At 41.6% G+C, this 18749-nt stretch overlaps 1 protein-coding gene across 3 annotated transcripts in view; it reads right to left on the reverse strand.

Moving 5' to 3' along the window:
• The window catches only part of cunh21orf91 (chromosome unknown C21orf91 homolog), a 47797-nt gene that overhangs the window by 21199 nt on the left and 7849 nt on the right, over nucleotides 1–18749 (reverse strand). For 2 of the 3 annotated variants that reach the window (XM_043701411.2, XM_087992465.1), the window contains exons 2-3: nucleotides 15738–15845; nucleotides 7392–7522 (exon numbers count right to left, since the gene is read on the reverse strand). In XM_043701411.2, the coding sequence (XP_043557346.2) occupies nucleotides 7392–7522; nucleotides 15738–15778 (172 nt within the window). In that variant the 5' untranslated portion in view covers nucleotides 15779–15845. The remainder of the gene's footprint in view (nucleotides 1–7391; nucleotides 7523–15737; nucleotides 15846–18749) is intronic. The other variant, XM_043701412.2, reaches the window with a different exon arrangement.

Below are 18749 nucleotides of genomic sequence, written 5' to 3' on the forward strand. Positions count from 1 at the left end.
GAACCCGGGTCCCTGGCGCTGTGAGGCAGCAGTGCTAACCACTGAGCCACCGTGCCACCCCCATATTTAATGGCCCAGCCTTAACAGACCTCTGGTGAATAATTTTACAGATTCACTATGTTCAGAAACAGAAATTCCTCCTCATTCTTAAATGCGTGACTCCTTATTCTGAGATGATGCCCTCTGGTCCTAGATTCTACCAAAAGGGGGGGAAAATCCTTTCTGCAATCTACCCTAAGAATCTGGTCTGTTTCACAGGATGGGTGAGCCATTGCCTCAGTGTCTCCCGACTGTCTGTCACATGACTCAGCTCAAAATCCATCTCCCCTTTGCCGTGTTTTACTCCCTGTAGCTCTGCTGCAACAATCTCCTCTGGACTCGTCCGGAGAATTCCTCTTCTAGTTCCATTGCCACCTTCTTTCGTCTTGCATCATTATATGTTATGTCATTTAATTGCTGCTGTGTCCACCAAATTTCAGGCCTTCCTTTAATGTTCTTAAGATGCATATACCCACCTTTTTTTTTTTGACTTCATACTCACTGAAAAGCTGTTCATTTTGCAGGTTCAGATGACAGGATTAGAGTTCAAAAGCCAATGATTTACCCAAATCTGTTGAGTGTTTGCTTCACTCTGCTTTTTCATCAAATTCGCTCCAATCATAAAGGGAGAAAGTGTCTTTTTTTTGGTGTGTTTCATCAATGCAAGTTGTTCTGACCTGCCACTTGAAAAATGTGATGTAAGCAGATTAGATAGAAACTTTAAGGTTGCCCTGGACAAAGATACTGAAATAAAGTGCTGGGCACTGGGCAAAGAGTACAGGGGCAGCTTGGTAAGGACAAAGAACATTGTGATTGTCACTGAGTTGATCATTGTGTAAAGACTTAACATAAAGACAGTTTATTCCATGTTGTAGGATTCCATGAATTTGTCATTCTTCCTGCGTCCCACTCCATCCAGGCTGCATGTCCGAGAGAAACTGGCAGTGCTGCCTATGCAGTCTGAAAAATGGGTTGCTGGAAAAGCGCAGGTCAGGCAGCATCCAAGGAACAGGAGAATCGACGTTTCAGGCATAAGCCCTTCTTCAGGAATCAAAATATCAACTATATTCTCTGCGCAGATGTAGTCAGACCTGCTAAGTTTCTCCAGCAACTTTTGCTTTTGTTTGTTTTGGATCTCCAGCTCAGTTTTATTTTATTGATGCAAAAAGGCTTTGAATAATCAATAGAACCCCCCACAGAGCAATTGGGATTTAGGAAGAATACTGGTTCAACCAGATTAATAATCTGCTTCGACTGTGTGGAAATTAGAGGAACTAATTGTGCTCTTTACAGCAAAGGAGGTGTGAAGGAAATTTAATAGAGGTGTCAAAGTCAAGAATGTTTGAGGATAAATAAAGAGAAGCTGTCAGATCAGTAACCAGAGGAGACAATTTGAAAGGTAATTGGCAAAATGACGAGGGTGGAATCAAGGAGAATCATCACTTTAAGCAGTAATTTCTGGCAAGTTGGAAGATACTGACAAATGTTAGATGTAGATTGAATAGCAGCTTTCAAAAAGGGGTTTGGATAAATATCCAGCAGGTATTTCATTACAGCAGTTCAGAGGAGGTTTATTCCTGTGACGGAAAGGTTGAACAGACTGCTCCTTTATCCATTGAGAGTTTGAAAGAAAGTGGCGATCTTATTGAAACATTTAAGATAGAGTGGATGCTGCAAGATGCTTTCCTCTTGTGGGGGTCTAAAACTAAGAGTCCCAGGTTAGGACTGAGAGGTTTCCCTTTCAAGATAGAAGTTAGAGACTTTTTTTTTCTCTTAGCACAGTTGGTCTGTGGAATTCTATTCCCAAAAAAAAAGAGGAGACTGGGTCATTGAAGTTAGTCAAAGCAGAGTTGGATGGATGTTCGATAATGGAGTGAGTCAAGGATTACGACAGGGGTGGGGCAGACCAGGAAGTAGGTTGACACCAGAACTAGATCAGCCAATTAATTGGCAGAACTAGCTTGATGAGTCAAATGACCTGTAGCTGCTTCTAAATTGCAAGTTACTCTGTAAAGAGTTAGAGGCATGTGGGAAAAAAGCAAGGTGGGGAGCAGGATACAACAAATTATATAGATCTTCCATAGAGCCAGAGAGAGTGGACAGAGATTACAACAGAGAAAGACTAATCTGAAGTTTCACACTTCCTCCCCAACTAGTCAAGCTGTCAGAGTTAGCTCAGTCACTAAGTGGAGTCTTTTCTTCTGCTTGTTATAAAGCTAATGTTACATGAGAAGGATGAAGCGAACCGCAGGATATGGAACCATCCAAGTGCTGCCAGCGCTCTTTAAACCCAATTAGTATTGCTCTGGTAGTCAGAGAGACTTACCCATCGCACGTTTAACCGAGTTCAGCCTTCTGCCCACCAAACATGGAATCCAAACTGGTTTTTAATTCATTTACAGGGAGTGAGCACCACTGGCTAGGCAGCATTTATTGCCCATCCCTAATTGCCTACAGGGCAGTTAAACGTCAACCACATTGCTGTGGGTCTGGAGTCACATGTAGACCAGACCAGGTGTGGATGGCAGTTTCCTTCCCTAAAAGGCATTAGCGAACCAGATGGGTTTTTTCTGACAACTGAAAATAATTTCATGGTCATCTTTAGACTCTTAATTCCAGATTTTATTGAATTCAAATTCCATCTGCCGTGGCAGGATTCTAACCTGCGGCCCAAGAACATTCAATCCAGAGACAGAGGTAACGTTCTAGCAATGACACCACTAGGCCACTGCCTCACCAATATTGCGGGCTGCAAGGCTGAAAAATGACTGTGTCAATTGGGAGATTGCTTTTTTTTTTAAATGTTGAACTCTGTGGGGAAATAGCCCCAATGTCAGCGCAGCAAACAAAGGAACAACTGTGTTTAACATACAAAATATCCAATGTGTTCCAAATCAAAATTTAAAATAGAGACACGCAAGAAGTTATTAGGGCAGGTGGCTGCATGCTTGGTTAAGTGAGTTCATAGGAGTGCCTTAAGAGGAGGAAAGTCAGGAAGAGACACCAAATGGTTTAGGGAGGAAACTGCTGACCTCAAAATCTTGACAGCTGAAAGCACAGCCAACGACAGTGCAATAATTAAAATCACTGATGCTTAAATGTCTGGAATAAAAGACATTGCAGGATTGTGCAGCTGAAGGAAATTACAGGGGTGCAAAGGTGAAAGGATTTGAAAAGGGTTATAACTTTTATTTCTAAACAAAAAGATACTTTCAACCAGAAGCCAATGTAAATCACTGAGCTTTGGCCCACCTCACACCGTAAATAAGAATGGAGCCAGACAAGGTCAGTTTCACCCAGCTGGGCACAAGACGAGAAGAATTTGATGTGAATGGCTGATGGCAGATGGAGAAGAATAAGGAGGAGCAGTTTAACTTCTTTCCACAGTCTCACAGTTTGTCACTTTTGACATTGATAAGAGATTTTTAAAAAGCAAAAAAATTTACAAACAAAAAGGGGGCAAGAGTAAAGATCTATTTACAGATTCTGAATCAGAATCATTTTTCAAAACTATCCCTGTTTTGGCTGACTGCCAAATAAGCACAAAAATCAGCAAAAGATCGGCCGCTGCAGAAAACTCAGGGATACTACATCATCCCTTGTTCAAAACTCTTGATGCAAACGAATGTGAAAAATTTCATTTGAAAATATCACTTGCTGCAACAGAGATGCTTGGATCAGCCAATAGCCAATGTTAAGCATTTACGACTGGTCATAATGGGTTGTGTACACAGGATACCAACAAGGCAATGTAGCATGTTAAAAACCAGTTGAAATATCATTAACATCAAACTCAAACTGATTTGACTAACTCTTGGTTTACAATTTACAATACAAGCTCACCAATTCCTAAATGGAAGTTGATTTTTTTTTTACCCTTCGGTCAGTTTGTGAGAAATGACCCAGTTGTACCATCACCTCGCCGCGTCTTAGTGAAATATTTCAAGGGAGATGGTGGCATTTTATTAATATTGCTGGATTAGTAATCCCAACACCCAAACTAATGGTCTGGGACACAGGTTCCAAATCCCACCACAGTAGCTGGTGTAACTTAAAAAGTCAACTAACAACTGTGGAATTGAAAGCTAGTGTCAATGATGGCAACCATGAAACTGCAAATTGTCAACAAAAAAAAAAACCAACCAATGCTCTTTCTGGAAGGAAATACACCAACCTCATATGGTTTGGCCTAGATATGACTCCAGACCCACAGTGATATGGTTAAATTTGAACCACACTTGTGCAGCTCAGCAGGTTACTCAGTTCAAGGCTAATCAGGGTTGGGCAATAAAATAGCAGTGACACCCATGTTCCACGAAATGGCTATTTTTTTTGTTTTATAAAGATCTCAGCTTGTGACACAGATACCATCATCATTTTGGACTGGGTTCTTGACTGAGGAAGAGACTGCATCATGTAAAGGTCAACATCATAAATATCGCTTGGTCCAAATGATGCTAATGGACATGGTATTGAGCTGTTCAGGCAGCAAGGATATTTTAAACAGCAGTAGGGCCATCAGCAAAAAAAAAACAAAAAGACACTGGATCTCTTTAGACTGATTTCTGGGTACCCCACATTTGGGTAAGATACTTATTTTCTGGTTTTGCAATTAACATGCCTAGATTCATTTGAACTAAAACAAACCCAATTATTGTTGGAATTAGAATTTCCATAGAATCTGGATTCCCAGTTTAATAAATTAACTACTGGGCTGCAGTACTCTCTGCCTGTTTCTTAGTTATTCCCATGGTAAGAGAACCTTCTGCTGCTTTCAGGACATGGATGAAGTGTAGCCTGTGCTTAAGATACCATGAAATTGTGTTACTGCATGAACTGCCACCTGTCAGGCAGAGGAGGGTGGGAATGCAAACTCGAAGAAAAAGACCAAAAATGCTCAAAGTGTATGAGGTCATTAGAGAAGTAGAACTTCATTGATTTTAATTCCTGGATTTTTTTTTCCATAAGTATGTCAGCTTGTGTTTTCCAGAAGGTTACGTTTTGTGAACACAGTCAGTCTGACCTTCTGTTGAGTCAAAGGAGCTGGGTCTCCAAATTGATTGCATTACACGTAGTTTCCTGTTTTCATAAGTATTCATTGATTGACCTTTCCACTGCAATCCTTGCTTCTCCAGTGGGGAGGTGATACCTAGTGGTATGATTGCCAGATATATTATTTTCTGGGGACCCAATTCAAATCTCACCACAATGAAATTTGAATTTAAATTTTTAAAAATCTGGAATTAGAGATTCCAATGATGACTATTAAACAGGTATGGAAGACGATGCACAAAGGAAGATGGTTATCACTGCTGGAGGTCAGTCATCTCAGCTCCAGGCCATCCCTACAAGAGCTGCTCAGGGTAAGGATTTTTAATTGACATGTTTGGAGATGTTATGATGCATCCCCACTGCAGGTGAGACTTGAACACAATAGATTGCCAAAAGTTGCCCCACAGGTTGATAGGGTTGTTAAGCCGCCATATTGCATGTTGGCTTTCATTAATGGGGGATTGAGTTTAAGAGCTGAGAGGTTATGCTGCAGCTCTATAAAGCTCTGGTTAGACCACACATGGAATATTGCGTTCAGTCCTGATTGCCTCATTATAGGAAGGATGTGGAAGCTTTAGAGAGGATGCAGAGGAGATTTACCAGGATGCGGCCTGGACTGGAGGGCGAGTCTTATGAAGAAAGCTTGATGGAGCTGGGGCTTTTCTCATTGGAGTGAAGAAGGATGAGAGGTACCAGATTACAAGAGGCATAGATAGAGACTTTTACCCAGATCAGAAATGTCTGTCACGAGAGTGCATAATTTGGAGGAAGATTTAGGGGCGATGTCAGAGATAAGTTCTTTACAGAGAGTGGTGGGTGCATGGAATGCATTGTGAGCTGTGGTAGTAGAGTCAAATACATTAGGGACAACTCTTGGATAGGTACATGGATGATAGTAAAACGAAGTGTGTGTAGGTTAGTTTGATCTTCGAGTAGGATAAAAGATTGGCAGAAACATCGAAGGCCTGTACTATGCTGTATTATTCTATGTTCTAAACCATGGCCAACTGTCAGAAAAATCCATCTGGCTTACTAATGTCCTTCAGGGAAGGAATTCCACCGTCCTCACCTGGACTGGCCTATATGTGACTACAGAACCGCAACAATGTGATTGACCTCTGAACTGACCTTTGAAATGGCCGAACAAGCCACTCGTTCAAGGGCAGCTGAGGACAGACAATAAATGCTGGTCAGCCAGCGATGCCCATGTCCCCTGAGTCCACTGATGTCGCTTGTGGGAAAAGACCCTGGCAAGTTATGTTTAATTGTCATAGTCAGTTCCGCTATAACGTGATAGTTCTGTTCTTGTGCAATCCAGTGTTGTGAAAATAATAGCAGCACCATTTAAACTAATGGGGCTGGAATCACATTATAACCAATGCACGCTTTAAAATTTCACATTTGAGAAACAGTGTCGACAATTCGTCAATCATGTCATAGCGAATTTGCGTTAAATAAATGCGCGTTACGGCAGGACCACCTTTATTTGGGTCTAGGTAACATTCAAGAAACTTGCAGAGATAGAACTTCTAAAGCATGTGTAACTTTGCAGCATTTAATGGATAAAGTATCAGAATTTGGTCTCATAACACAGCAGTTTGGTTTAACCATTTGTAAAAATTTGATTACTTATGCATACAGAAAAGAGTTATCAGCTCTCTCAATTCTCTATGACTTTACATCATTGCCATTCTAATTCTGAACATGTTTGTCCAGTAATGCATTGCACAAGAGTTACATTGCGTGATGGCAACACAAACAACACGTCTTCCCCCTCGTCATTTTATTTATCTTTAAAAACAACTTGGCTGCTCTTTTCCCCCGGTCACTCGGGATTGAAGGCCACAGGACCATTCAGAGCTGTCATTGAGAGACTCAGCCTACCACTGATGAAGGCGCTGCATATACCTGTGTCATGACAACCTTGCATGATTGTCTGGCCACTTTAATCAAATATTTGCATGTTAAACATTTAACATGAACATTCTGGGCAAGATCAAACACTGGACCATAAATAAAACATTATTTCACTAATAAATTCAGTGAGACACTTGTTTATGGTCAACTACAATCCAACTGATTAGGAAAGAGACTCAGTGTTGCATGGGCCCCTTCTGTTCTTTTGCGATGAATTTTCTGAGATGGTAATTGACCTGGATATCATTTCTGGCTCTCACTTTAATCATCATGTAGAGAGCAGAATGGGTAAAACAAACATACAGCCTACCTGGCTAAAGCAACATCTACATTCACAAACGTCCCCTCCTCAATCCAAGTTCCTCTCCTCTAACCCCTCTTACCTTCAATGCTGAGCTCAAAGCAGACGTGGCAAAAAGAAAGCAGCTCCTTCGCAGTCTCGAGTTTACAGACACCACAGATGTCGTCATCATTGAGGTCAATATTAACAAACTGCTCCTCGTTCATACTGAGTCTGAAAACAACAAACAAAGCGTCACAACACATCAAGCAAAAAGAGAATGATCGTTCAAAGAAAACTGCACCTGTGGGTGGGAAACAGGACCCATTGGCAAGATCACAGTGCAATTTAAAGGATGGTGCATTTCACCAGCCATCATTTAAAAATGTCACCAGGAAGTACCCTGAGCTGCAAAGCTGGTTGGAAACTGTGCTATAATGTAAGCGCCAGCAGACAAAAACCCAAATTTATCTAGTACATTCAATTCATTAAGATATCCACAGAAAGTGAGGAAACAGATAAAAGAAGCGAGTCAAACAGTCAGGGCAGGCAGGGACAAAGTAGAGAACAAGGTTGGACTGATAAATTAAACTCCATTTATTTCAATGCAAGAGGCCTAACAGGGAAGGCGGATGAACATAGGGTATGGTTAGGAACATGGAACTGGGATATCATAGCAATTACAGAAACATAGCTCAGGGATGGACAGAACTGGCAGCTCATGTTCCAGGATACCAATGCTACAGGAAGGACAGAAAGGGAGGCAAGAGAAGAAAGGGAGTAGCGTTTATGGTAAAGGATAGCATTACAGCTGTACTGAGGGAGGATATTCCCAGACACACATCAAGGGAAGTTATTTGTGAGAAATATTGGAATTGTATTATAGACCCCTAATAGTCAGAGGGAAATTGAGAAATAAATTTGTAAGGCCATCTCATATCTGTAAGAATAATAGGGTGTTCTGGTAGGGGATTTTAACTTCCCAAGACTGGGACTGCCATAGTGTTAACAAATTTCTCGCCATCTAAACCATTAAGTGTGTACAAGAACATTTTCTGAGTCAGTATGTGGATGTAGAGAAGGTGAAAAACTTGACCTACTCTTGGGAAATAAGGCAGGACAGGGGACTGAGGTGTCAGTGGGGAGCGCTTTGGGGCCAGCCACCATAATTCTTTGGGGCCAGCTGATTGGGGATAGATTTTGCAGGTAAAGGGACGGCTGGAAAATAGGAAGCTTTCAGGAATGAGCTAACAGGAGTCTAGATATAGTATATTCCTGTTAGGGTGAAAGGAGAGGCTGGTAGGTGTCAGGAATGCTGGATAACTAAAGAAATTGAGGATTTGGTTAACAAACCAAAGGAAGCATATATCAGGTATAGACAGGATAGATTGAATGTTTCTTTAGAAGAGTATAAAGGGAGTAGGAGTATACTTAAGAGGAAAACCCGGAAGGCAAAAAGAGGACATGAGACAGCTTTGGCAAATAGAGTTAAGGAGAATCCAAAGGGTTTTTACAAATACATTGAGGACAAAAGAGTAACTCGAGAGAGAATAGGGTCCCTCAAAGATCAGCAAGGCAGCCTTTGTGTGGAGCCGCAAGAGATGTGAGAGATACTGAATGAGTATTTTGCATCAGTGTTTACTGTGGAAAGGGATGTGGAATATATAGACTGTAGGGAAATAGATGGTGACACCTTGCAAAATGTCCAGATTACAGAGGAGGAAGTGCTGGATGTCTTGAAATGCATAAAGGTGGATAAATCCCCAGGACTTGATCAGGTGTAAACCAGAACTCTGTGGGAAGCTAGGGAAGTTATTGCTGGGTCCCTTGCTGAGATAGTTGTATCATCAATAGTCACAGGTGAGGTACCGGAAGACTGGAGGTTGGCTAATGTGGTGCTACTGTTTAAGAAGGGTGGTAAGGACAAGCCAGGGAACTATTGACCAGTGAGCTTGATGTCAGTGGTGGGCAAGTTGTTGGAGGGAATCCTGAGGGACAAGAAGTACATGTATTTGGAAAGGCAAGGACTGATTAGGGATAGTCAACATGGCTTTGTGCGTGGGAAATCATGTCTCACAAACTTGATTCGAGTTTTTTGAAGAATTAACAAAGGATTGATGAGGGCAGAGTGGTGGACGTGACCTATATGGACTTCAGTAAGATGTTCGACAAGGTTCCCCATGGGAGAGTCGTTAGCAAGGTTAGATCTCATGGAATACAGGGAGAATTAGCCATTTGGATACAGAACTGGCTCAAAAGGTAGAAGACAGACAGTGGGGGTGGAGGGTTGTTTTTCAGACTGGAGGCCTGTGACCAGTGGAGTGCCACAAGAATCGGTGCTGGGTTCACTACTTTTTGTCATTTATATAAATGATTTGGATGTGTGCATAAGAGGTATAGTTAGTAAGTTTTCAGATGACACCAAAATTGGAGGTGTAGTGGACAGTGAAGAGGGTTACCTCAGAATACAACAGAATCTTGACCAGATGGGCCAATGGGCTGAGAAATGGCAGATGGAGTTTAATTCAGATAAATATGAGGTGCTGCATTTTGGGAAAGCAAATCTTAGCAGGGCTTATACACTTAACGGTACGGTCCTAGCAAGTGTCGCTTAACAAAGAGACCTTGGAGTGCAGGTTCATAGCTCCTTGAAAGTGGGTCGCAGATAGATAGGATAGTGAAGGCGGCATTTGGTATGCTTTCCCTTATTAGTTAGAATATTGAGTAGAGGTGTTGGGAGGTCATGTTGTGGCTGTACAGAACATTGGTTTTTTTTTGGCCACTGTTGGAATATTGCGTGCAATCCTGGTCTCCTTCCTATCAGAAAGATGCTGTGAAACTTGAAAGGGTTCAGAAAAGATTTGACACTGATGTTGCCAAGGTTGGAGGATTTGAGCTATAATGAGAGGTTGAATAGGCTGGGGCTGTTTTCCCTGGAGCATCGGAGGCGGAGGGCTGACCTTAGAGGTGTATTAAATCATGGAGGGGCATGGATAGGGTAAATAGGCAAGACTTTTTCCCTGAGGTGGTTTGGGGGGGGAAAGAGAGAGAATCCAGAACTAGTGAGCATAGGTTTAGGGTGAGAGGGGAAAGATATAAAAGAGACATAAGGGGCAACTTTTTCACACAGAGGGTGATAAGTGTATGGAATGAGCTGCCAGAGGAAGTGGTGGAGGCTGGTACAATTGCAACATTTAAGAGGCTTCTGGATGGGTATATGAATAGGAAAGGTTTAGAGGAAACAGAGTGGGTGCTGGCAGGTATAACTAGATTGGGATATTTGGTTGGCACAGACGAGTTGGACCCAAGGGTCTCTTTCCATGCTGTACATCTCTATGACTTTGACTCTAAAAATGCAGAATCAGAACCTGGCCATTCTCCCCATCAAATTTGCTGCACGAATTCAATGAGATCACAACTGATGTATTCATCCTCACTCCACTTTCTTGCCTTTACCCCATAACCCTCAAGTCCATCACTGATTAAAAATCTGTCTGTCTATCTCAGCTGTGAATATACTTAATGACCCAATTTCATATGTCCCATGGTGGAAAATACTACCACAGAATCATTGTGCTCAGAAGAAATACTTCCTCATCTCAGTCTTAAAATGTATGAACCTTTGTTCTGAGATGATGTTCTCTGGCCCAGACTCTCCCATGGGGATATCTGCAAATAATCTTTTAAGTGTACTTTTGAGACAGTCGCAGGGTCCATTGCTTTTTGTGATTAACATAAATGGTTTGGATGCGAACATAGGCGGTATGGATAGTCAGTTTGCAGAAGATACCAAAATTGGTGGTGTGGTGGACAGCAAAGGCTACCTCAGATTACAATTGATCAGATGGGCCAATGGGCCCAGCAGTGGCAGATGGAGTTTAATTTAGATAATTGTCAGGTGCTGCGTTTTGGAAAGGCAAATCAAAGCAAGACTTATCTACTTAATGTTAAGGTCCTAGTTGAGTGCATTTGGTATGCTTGCCTTTTACTGGTCAGTGCTTTGAGTATAGGAGTTGGGAGGTCATGTATATTGCGGCTGTACAGGACGTTGGTTAGGCTACTTTTGGAATACTGCGTTCAATTCTGATCTTGCTGCAAGGAAGGATGTTGTGAAACTTGAAAGGGTTCAGAAAAAACTTAATCATGTTGCCAGGGGTGGAAGGTTTGAGCTATAGGGAGAGGCTGAATAGGCTGGGGCTGTTCTCCCTGGAGTGTCAGAGGCTGAGGTTTATAAAATCATGAGAGGCATGGATAGGATAAATAGACAAAGTCTTTTCCCTGCAGTGGGGGAGTCCAGAACTAGAGGATATAGGTTTAAGGTGAAAAGGGAAGATATAAAAGAGCCCTAAGGGGCAACTTTCTCACACAGAGGGAGATGTGTGTGTGCAATGAGCTGCCAGAGGAAGCAATGGAGGATGATGCAGTTACAAAATTTAAAAGGAATTGGACCAAAGGGTCTGTTTCCATGCTGCACAGCTCTGACTCTATAACTATTGTCGCATGAAATGTCAGTGCACATGAATGGACAAAAGTTTAGATAAAATTGAGGGTGATCAAAGCTCTTTTAACATCACAATATATAAACACATTGTACCTTAATCTTATGTTTGAGCAAACTCTGCTCCATCTAGTAATTAGTTTGGAATTTGTTTGAAGGGGACAAATAAAGATTAGCTTAAACAAACATCAAAGTCAGTGAGATTGGCAAACTGCCTAAACCATTAACATTTGCTTTGAACAATGCCAATTTTCAACATTTGCATTATTGAGTCCACTAGTTTATGGGAACGGTGATTTGAATCCAGTCTCCATTGACAGGATCTCAAGATTTTAAAATGGCTTTTTGGAGTTCACATTTGTCATTCTGTGACAAGGCTTAAATAATTTGTTTATTCAAGAGAGAGTGTTCATGCATACAGTTCTGCAACCCGATACATCCGACAATCCTTTACCTTTAGCTAATCAAGCATTGAAGTGCAGTCACTGTCATGTCAGTACAAGTAGTGAACATTATTTAAATTGTGTGAACGCCCAAATCAACATACAAGATGAAAGGCAAATTAACCCAATCATTAGTGATGCTACTTAAGCAAGAACTGTTGCCTCAGCTTTCTTTTGAACAGCATCGGAGAACCTTCTACTTCTCCCTCTACATCAGACATGACCCAGATACTTTGGCTGACATTATGTCCAAAGTAAACTCCCTCGCAGCTTCAATGAGGTCCCAGCTAAGCTAAAATAGATGTGGATGCAGGAGTCCTGACTGAGTGCTTAGAACACAAAGTCCATTGTTAAATACTAAGTTACGGACCATCTCACTCAAAACAGGCTGTAATGACATGACAAAGTGAAACTTGTGTTTATGTAGAGCCGTGTCACATCTTCAAGACATCACAAAGAGTGGCTGGGGTCAAGGGAGACATCAGTTCTTTGAAAAATAGTGCTGAGCAATTTTCTTTAATATCTATCCAAGAGGACGGCGGGGCTGCAGTTTAACATTACATCTGAAAAGGTGTGTCAAATGGACACAGGGAATACACTCACACTGGGCTTGATCAGTATAAATGGAAAGATTCAGAAAAGGAAGACCGTGATGTTGCACCAAGAATAAATGGGAACACCCAGTTAAGGTAGTAAACTATAATGATTCTCATCTTTCAAGTCATCACCTTTAATTCTTCTCTCCAGTCCCACCATCCGGCACTATATCAGCCTGGTGTTCCAGCACTAAGAATGTACCAACATCCCAAAGTAGGAGCAGAAAAGCTATGAGATCTTTTACACAGTTCAAGAAAGAACCCAGCAAAGCTACTGAACACTTATTATGCTTCACTGTGCCATGTGCACAGTGCCATGCTACACAACCAGTGTTGGTGGAGGGGTAAATGTAGGGAAATGGGTCTGGGTGGGTTGCTCTTTGGAGGGTCAGTGTGGACTTGTTGGGCCGAAAGGCCTGTTTCCACACTGCAAGTAATCTCTGACAGAGAGAGACTCACCTTATGTTGAGCCTGATTAGAGCACTACAGTTGGCCTGAGACAGAAATGTTGGCATGGGAATGAGGTATGGTCATTTTTACAGATGGCATGTCGGCATTCTACAAACTAGTCACTCAGTCTGTGCCTAGCCTCCCTAGTGATCTGCAAACAGTACAGGTAAATCACTTTGACCTAGGTGTGTCTAGGGCCTTTGATACTGAGGGAGGGAGGAGGTAAATGGGCAGGTGTTGCACCAACTACAATAACAACAGAAAGTGCTGTAGGTGTGGGGTGGTATTGGGAGTGGAGGAATGCACCAGGATGTCCCAGAGGAAACGGTCCCTGCAGCATGCTGACAAGATAATTATCTTTGTTGTGGCTGACCAAGGAATAGAATAGAGTGCAGCTGATTCAATCATCCTCACTAGGGCACAACTGAAACCTTCAATTTCAGTCCCGTGCAGGATGTGACCTGTTGACACTGCCCAGAGTGCCAGACTGCTGACAGTGATGGGATAAATGGCTTCCATTTTAAACCTGAATAGCTTTTTGAAACCAATTAGTTGAAAATAAAACTATGAGGAGCTACAAGATGAAAATTCAGCACATGCTTTTTCAACCAGATGCTTTCCAACTACTAAATCTCAGGTGACATATAATTTGCAGACATATTATTACGTACATGTATTAAGTTTGCATCTCAACAAAAAAAAACTTTAAAACAGACCTAACTTTGAATTACACCATTTTGCTGCTTTTTAGAATCTAGAATTTTGACCGTAAAGTTATCTTTAAAACTGGGGTCGATTAGCTCAGTTGACTGGATGGCTGGTTTGTATTGCACACTGATGCCAATAGTGTGGGTTCAATTCCCACACTGGCTGAGGTTACAATGAAGTACTCTCCTTTGCAACCACACTTAGCATCTGAAGCATGGTAATACTGCGGATAAACCACCGCCAGTCTTCTCTCTTGAGAGAGCAGCCCTATGGGCCTGCAGGACTGTAGTGACTTTATTATCTTTGAACCAATCTATAATATTAGACAAGTGATACTATATTATGGTTATTGAATCTTGTGATAAAATTATAGCTTCCACTAACAATTCAGAATAACTTGTCACCTGAGCTACATCAGCAACAGAAAGGTTGCAACCATAAAATCCAGTTCCTTGAAGGAAAGCCAATATCTATTACAATGTTATAGCATGATTTGGAGATGCCGGTGTTGGACTGGGGTGTACAAAGTTAAAAATCACACAACACCAGGTTATAGTCCAACAGGTTTAATTGGAAGCACTAGCTTTCAGAGCGCTGCTCCTTCATCAGGTGGTTGTCCACCTGACGAAGGAACAGCGCTCCAAAAGCTAGTGCTTCCAATTAAACCTGTAGGACTATAACCTGCCGTTGAGATTTTTAACAATATTATAGCACACACTGCATCAACACTACTCAAAACGGTTTCCTTCACATGACGACACTTTCACTAAATTAACTATTTGAAATAGTGGCATGGAGATTACAAAAGCCACGCCCCTTGCTTTTCTTCACTGAATTCTGTGTGCTTTTTTTAAAAAAAGATGTTTCTTCCATGTTAATGTGATCAATTTGAAAAAGTCAAGAGCATGAATGAGATGTTCATGTGGCTCTGCAAGATGCAACCCTGTTATATCGGGCTCTCAGTACTTGAAATTGGGTAGTTCACTACCACCAATCCTCCCTTCCACCTACTTTTCTAATTAATCTCACCAGAGATGTTATTACACAACTCTGGAGCAGGTGGGACTTGAACCCAAGCCTCTCTGGCCCAGGGGCAGGGACACTACCACTGCACCACATGCGGGCCCTCAAGCCTCCCTTCTAATATTTTAAGTAACAATTAAATTGATTGGACAGCTTCTGGTGGGGAAAACACAAAATCAAAAGCTCAGTGGATGCTGAACCTAATTGTTGGTGATACAGAGTAAACCACTCATGAGTTTTAACAAGAACAAGCACTTGTCTTAAAATGAAAGGATGCTGTTCATTGCAGAATAGAATTAAGAATTAGAAACTAGTTTGGACCATAATTATTATAATTGTAAGGTAATGTAAGGTATGCTACTTTCTCCCCACCCCCACCCTCCTCTCATTTATATCTCCACCCTTCAGGGTCTCTGCCTCTATTCCTGATGAAGGGCTTTTGCCCGAAACGTTGATTTTACTGCTCCTCGGTTGCTGCCTGAACTGCTGTGCTTTTCCAGCACCACTCTAATCTAGACATCATTATAATTGTGCCTGAGGTGACATATCTGTCTCAATTGTCACCTCATGCTAGACTGCCCCGTGTTCCACCCAAAGACTAGGTTATTTGAATGGATCTAATGCAACTTCAACATTAACATATTGAGAGCCATCACTTTGTATAACAAACCACAGAGTGCATCTCATGGTCTTCCACAAATAAAATATCTGTAAGTAGTGCTTCAACTTGCCTGAAGTCTGTAGGGCCTTGATCTTGGGAAACTTCAGGCATAACTTACCGAGACTGAATACGAAAGGACATTCTAGTGCAGTGGGAGATTGGGCCACATCACAGAAGCCTATAGGCCAGAAGAGAAACATGTGGCCTATCACATATTTGTGGGTTTTCTGAGGTATTGAATTATTCCCAATGCACCACACTCTTTACTCTAAGTATGCATTTTTTTCCCCCTTTTGAAAAACATATAATACATATCCAATTTCTTTTTGAAAACTATTCTTAGATCTGCTTCCATCATCTTCAGGCAATTACTACAATCATAACTCGTTGCTAAAAAAAACTAATTTCATTTAATTCTTTTCCAGTGAAAGAAAACCTTTATTGTCGAGACTATAGTCAGTGGAAAGCCTTTGGCTTAGGCTTGGTCTCTGCAGAGGCAGATATTAGAAAAGGGCCAATGTGAGGAAATTGGACAGTTCTCAATCTTAACGTAGCAGTCCTTACTACAAAAACTCATGTGCTTGAAACTAAAGAAAAGCTACAGATCTGAAATACTGATGGGTCAAACCTCATGTTCAGACTTAAAGACGGCTATCAAACAGAATCATAGAGTTTAAAAAAAAAATCATTATTGGCCTGGGGAATTCTTCTCATTCAAACAGATTTGTCACACAGATCAACAACAACTTGCAGCTTAATAGCACTGGCAATGCAATAATACATTCCAAATTACTGCAAAGCAACATCACACAAAATTTGACACCGAACCACAAAACATGGTGGTCGGTTGTGAAACCTTGATTGAAAACTTTGTTGAAGGAGTCAGAACAAAAAGGGGGTTTTCACAGGAGATCAGTTGAAGGTAGCAGTGGTAGAGTGATGAATATCAGGAGTGGGTAACAGAGCTGAAATGAAAGAGCTCAGAGATTTCAGAGGGTTGCAATGATGGGGAGGAAACAGAGGTAGCCAAGAGATACACCAAGGATGAGAATTTTAGAATTTATATGTTGCTAGCTGATAAATCTGCAAGGTGGTGATTTCCACAATTTTAAAAGACCAGTTAGGGATGGCCAAGAAATGCTGAACCAGACAGAACAGCCACATCCCATGAATGAATTCTTTAAAACTTGAATTGCATTTGTATGAACTACAAGAGTCCAAATTTAGAAACCTTCAACATGACAAAAGTGAGCTCATGCAGGCGTGTAATTTTAAAGACCTGACATATGAACATTTCCTGTACTTATGAACAGCTCCTTTACATTGTCCTGCATTGTGTTCTGACTGGCATCCAACACCAACTTGCAATTAGGCTACAGAACAGAACCAATTTGCAAACTGCAGATTTCTTGTACTCTGCCATTCAATTAGATTGTGGTTGACCTGCATCTCAAATCCTTCTACCAACTTGCCTTTTTTTTTATATAAGAATGATTTCTATTATTAATGAACGCACCAGATTAAAGTGACTTTGTAGACATACAAATTACATTATTATTTTATTCTATGCTATACAATTCTATTCAGTTAGTTGTCCAATGGTCAATGAACTTGCATAACAAAAAGTGGCAATCCAGTTTTGAAATGGTCAGTTGACCAAGGAGGTCAACAGCTATTCAGAACAATAGTCACAGATTTCCATGACTGTCCATGTGAAGGGATGATTTCTTAAGGCTCTAAGTTACAGAAACAGGACCTTAAATTACTTACCCCATTTAGTAATACAGGCAGAATAGAGCACTGCACACAGCTGGGAACAAAAAACCCATCTGATGCCAACTATCTCAGTGCAAAGCAAGAGACTAGCAATAAAATTCCAACAAACTAAAATTACACCAGAAGCAGCCGACCTGCTTTCAGGTAATCGCAGGACATCCTAATGGTTTACACTGCTCAGCCACAAGTTATTTTGATACTGTCAGTTCGGCTGCTCACAGTGCTTGCGTGATGGACTGTGGAAATCACCACAATATCTCCCAGCCTACTCAAGGCTTTGATGTGCCCACAATACAACTGTCCAGCACCTGTGACATAGCCACAAAATTGATAAGGAAGTGCAAGGTGAGCACAGTGAGTGCAGGTCTGACACAGTAAAACAAATTGAGTACATTGATGGGGGTGGGGGTTAAAATATGTGCTCCAACAAAGGGGAGGTGACAGCCTAGTGGCATCATCGCTGTTAAACCACTGTTAATCATCACTGTTAATCTACTGTTAATGTTCTGGTGACCCAAGTGTGAATCCCACAACGGCAAATGGTAGAATTTGAATTCAATATAAAATGTTTAGAATGAAGAGTCTAATAGTTACCATGAATCCATTTGTCGATTGTTGGAAAAACCCATGTGGTTCACTGAAGTCCTTTAGGGAAGGAAACTAACATTCTTATGTGGCCTGGTCTACATGGACATGCCTTCTGAATAGTTGACTCTTAACTGACAAGCAATAAATGCTGGTTCAGCCAGGGACACCCACACCCCCTGAAAGAAAACCAAAACTGAACCCATTGTTTTTTTGGAACCTGTCCCACATTCTAAAACCGTTCTCCCTACCTACATCCCATCCCCAACTGTGCCAGGAGGAGGAGGATAGTACATGAAGCACTATGTTGAGAGTGTGGTGCTGGAAAAGCACAGCAGGTCAGGCAGCATCCGAGGAGCTAGAAATATTGACGTGGGCCGGAGTCCTTCATCAGGATGACATTCCAGATGAATGGCTCCGGCTCGAAACGTCGATTTTCCCGCTCCTCGGATGCTGTCTGACCTGCCGTGCTTTTCCAGCAACACACTCAACTCTGATCTCCAGCATCTGCAATCCTCACTGTCCCCTATGAAGCACTATACACAACCTCGGTTCCTCCACGAAGCCTTTTGCTTCTGTGAATTATCTTTTTTCAATGCAGCAAATGACCCAAGGTAAGATATAGACACTAGTTGGTATTACATTACTTGATTTTAGCTGAAGCAGATGGCGTGGTCAGCCGCTGTGCACAGAGATAAAACAGTCATCAGAAATTCTCCAC

Source organism: Chiloscyllium plagiosum, unplaced genomic scaffold, assembly GCF_037043375.1.
Source record: "Chiloscyllium plagiosum isolate Xiang-an unplaced genomic scaffold, Cpla_swu_hap1 HiC_scaffold_12, whole genome shotgun sequence".
Lineage (NCBI taxonomy): Eukaryota > Metazoa > Chordata > Chondrichthyes > Orectolobiformes > Hemiscylliidae > Chiloscyllium > Chiloscyllium plagiosum.